This window comes from Nicotiana tabacum, chromosome 9 (assembly GCF_000715075.1).
Source record: "Nicotiana tabacum cultivar K326 chromosome 9, ASM71507v2, whole genome shotgun sequence".
Classification (NCBI taxonomy): Eukaryota; Viridiplantae; Streptophyta; class Magnoliopsida; order Solanales; family Solanaceae; genus Nicotiana; species Nicotiana tabacum.
Window position 1 is genome coordinate 75,068,046 of NC_134088.1, and position 3,395 is coordinate 75,071,440.

The 3,395-nt window shown below is 32.5% G+C and overlaps 1 protein-coding gene across 1 annotated transcript; it reads left to right on the forward strand.

The window, feature by feature from the left end:
• The first annotated feature begins 280 nt into the window (after nucleotides 1-280).
• LOC107789670 (22.0 kDa class IV heat shock protein) lies at nucleotides 281-1,105 on the forward strand. The gene has a single exon (XM_016611528.2). The coding sequence runs from the start codon at nucleotides 412-414 to the stop codon at nucleotides 988-990; it is 579 nt and encodes a 192-aa protein (XP_016467014.1). The 5' UTR covers nucleotides 281-411; the 3' UTR covers nucleotides 991-1,105.
• The last annotated feature ends 2,290 nt before the right edge of the window (nucleotides 1,106-3,395 follow it).

Below are 3,395 nucleotides of genomic sequence, written 5' to 3' on the forward strand. Positions count from 1 at the left end.
AACAAAATAAACCTTACTATTAGATATGGATAGACCCTCCATGTTATACATATCGTTCTAGCTGCATGTTGGTTTGAGGGTGCAATTTGCAAACGTGGAATTTTATTATTTGTCAGGTGACTACAACCCTGCGTTACCCCTGAATATTCAAGAACAAAAATGAACATTCCAGAAATATTATCTACGTTATTTTTCCAAGTGTCTCCCTCTTCGAACTTTCTCCAGAAACTTGTAGACCTCTCATTACAGGTCATCTCCTTCCTATATAAATCCCCAATTTATTATATTTCAACATATAGAAAAGAAAGTTCTACTCTTATTACCTTCCAACCCATTAACGACCTTTGATACACAAAACTCTGCATAAACTAGTGTACTTGTAACGTCCATACTAGCTAGAACAAATCAAAAATGGTGAAAACAACTGTTAGTCTTTTGAGCTTTCTAGTGTTAGCAATGGCTGTAGTCTTATTTCTTCCATCACAAACTGAAGCACTAATGCCATACACACGCCCTTTTTGGGACTTAACGTTCCCACCAGAAGATCCTTTCAAGATTCTTGAACAAATCCCACTAACCATCCCAAAAGGGGTCGATTCAATCGCCTTAGCTCGCTCAGACTGGAAGGAAACAGGAACAGAGCACGTAATTACCCTCGACATACCAGGGATGAAAAGGGATGACATCAAGATCGAGGTGGAAGAGAACAGGGTGTTGAGAATCATTGGGGAAAGGAAAATAGAGGAAGAAGTTGAAGGAGAAAAGTGGCACAGAGCTGAGAGGACTTCTGGAAAATTCTGGAGACAGTTTAGGTTACCTGGGAATGCAGATTTGGAACACATAAAGGCTCATTTGGAAAATGGTGTCTTGAAGATTACTGTGCCAAAGTTGGCTGAAGAGAAGAAGAAACAGACAAAGGTGATTAATATTGCTGAGGATGGTAACTCTGCTGGTGGTGAGGACATTAAAGCTACCAAAGCTGAGATGTAAATTAACTCTGCTGTCAGTCTAATGTTTTGGTTTTGTTTATCTTCGTAGTTGTGTTTTTGTATTTGTGAGTTTCTAATAAAGTTCTCAAATGCATGGTGTTTGGTATGGGGCTAAATATTTTTCTAATAATATTTTTCAAATTTTTCATGTTTTGTTACTTTAAATATTTTAAAAAATATTTTTCTCATGAACTTATTTTTTTATAATTGATGAAAAATATTTTTCAAAAATATTTTTCAACATTCTCCATGATATTTCTCATTCCCACCAATACCATCCTTCACTCCCAAACCACTCCTACCCCACTCGCCCCAACCACTCCAACTCTTACCTCCACCACACCCCCACCTTCCCTAGCCTCGTCCATCACTCACCCTAAATAAAAATATTATTAAAAATATTTTCTTTTCATGTTATATAAATAGAATATATTATTTTTATGATGTAGAAAAAATATTTTTTTTAGTTATAGAACTCAAATTTCAACATTGTTCTTGTGTGAAATAGTAAAGTAGCACATTAATTTTTTTGGATTTGTATGAATTTTGAAAAAAAATAATTAAATTATTGAAGAAAATAGTGTCCCGGAGGGGGAAGGGGGAGGGTAAAGTAATAAGATCGATCACATAAGATTAGAGAGATAGAATGGATTGTTATCAATACGAGAAATACGGATCGCGACAAGATAGATGCAAGATAGTCATGTGGGATTTAATGCTATTTAAATTCACTTTTAATGTTTTAATAATTTTTATGAATTCACTAGATTATTAGCTTAATCGTAAGGTTACGATTTCTCTCCCGATTAAATTTAAACTTTACGAGGTAAATTAATATAAAATACTTAAAGATATGCAAGAACACGTTAATAAATTAGTCTTTAGAAAAAATTCTTTCGATTATTCTCTTAATTTGGTTTCATCAACAATTCAAAAGCTCTCTCGATTATTTAAAAAAATTACTAAATTAAACCAACAAAATAATTCAAAGATACTCATCAAAATATTTCTCTTTCGATTAAATAAATTGGTGAACAAATTTACAATCAATTCAAAGTTCTATAAGCGAATTCATACAATTAAATTAGAATTAAATATACAAACAACACTCAAAATATCATATCCGTCAAACTCTAAGATAAATTACTCCATAACGATGGAAAAAGTCACGAATAAGTTCAAAGATATAAACAACATTAAAATTAACTATTCGAACCGATTGTTGGTTGAGTTTTAGACGAAATTCAATCTCTTCTTGCCTTATTCGTTATTCAAGGTCAAAAGTTATCTGAAAAATATATTTTGGGTGTATTTATACCGTGTATCTACAAATTAGGACCAAACTGCCTTTAATGAGATAGAGTGAAAAAGTCTAGCCGTATTTTTGCACTGATGCATCACATCGTGCTACGTGCTATACGTCGCACTAATAGAATTGTGCCGGATGGCAACTTTAAAGTGGTAAACTTAAATTCTTGTCGAATCTTAGATCTATTCGAGGTATTCAAGAAATGTGATTGGTTTTAGGTTTATTATTGCTTTTGTTACTTTTAAAAGGTCCAATTTCACGATTTATCTCTTGATTTTAATTTTGTACCAAAGATGATTAGTTTTTTATTAGTTAATTGTTGTTGTTTTGATTTAACTTCAAAAATATATTTTTTGAATTTAAGAAACACTTTCTTGAATTCAATTTCTGTCTTTTTTTTTTTTTTTTAATTTCTTTTTAACTTCCACATATTTCTTTATTTTCTCATTTTTCTTTATTAGTTTCTTGGATTCCTATCGAGCTGTTATCTATATAGAAAATGTAACATATTTTTTATAGGACAATGGAACCTTGATAAACTCAAAAACAAAATGCGAGTTGATGATACGTGTGAAACCTTTGGTGCAAAACTTCCCATAAATGGTGCGTCATAGTGTATTCTTATCTACTGGTGCTTTTGTTGCCTTATTCAACTTCTATGCAACTCCAGTTATGTAAAGGAAAAAATTTGATTCTCGATACATTACATAGACATTGTGAAGAATAATGGATTCCACCCTCTTATATATATTAGGTAAAATCGGTTTATAACAGATAGTTGAATAATAACATGATATGTGGAATCGAAGACAGGTAAAAGGCGAATTAAGTAACAACCAGTACCGAAAACAAAAGCTGTAGTTGACATCGGATAAATCCCAAAGGGAGCATGGTCAATGGAAGCAGATCAAATATTTGACATCGGATAGCATTCAATGAAGAATATTCTCTAACATTAAATGGGCGACCGTTGGAGAGAATATTTGCATTCATGGCCTGCCGTCACATATTCATCAATAACTCATTTATGATCATTTAAGTGGAGTTTGATTCTAGGATCTTGTTTCCTTCGGTATAGCTATAAATAGCAGGCTCAG

Bases quoted from the DNA above. Each gene is read 5' to 3' on its own strand.
- LOC107789670 (XM_016611528.2), top strand. From the start codon at position 412: ATGGTGAAAACAACTGTTAGTCTTTTGAGCTTTCTAGTGTTAGCAATG.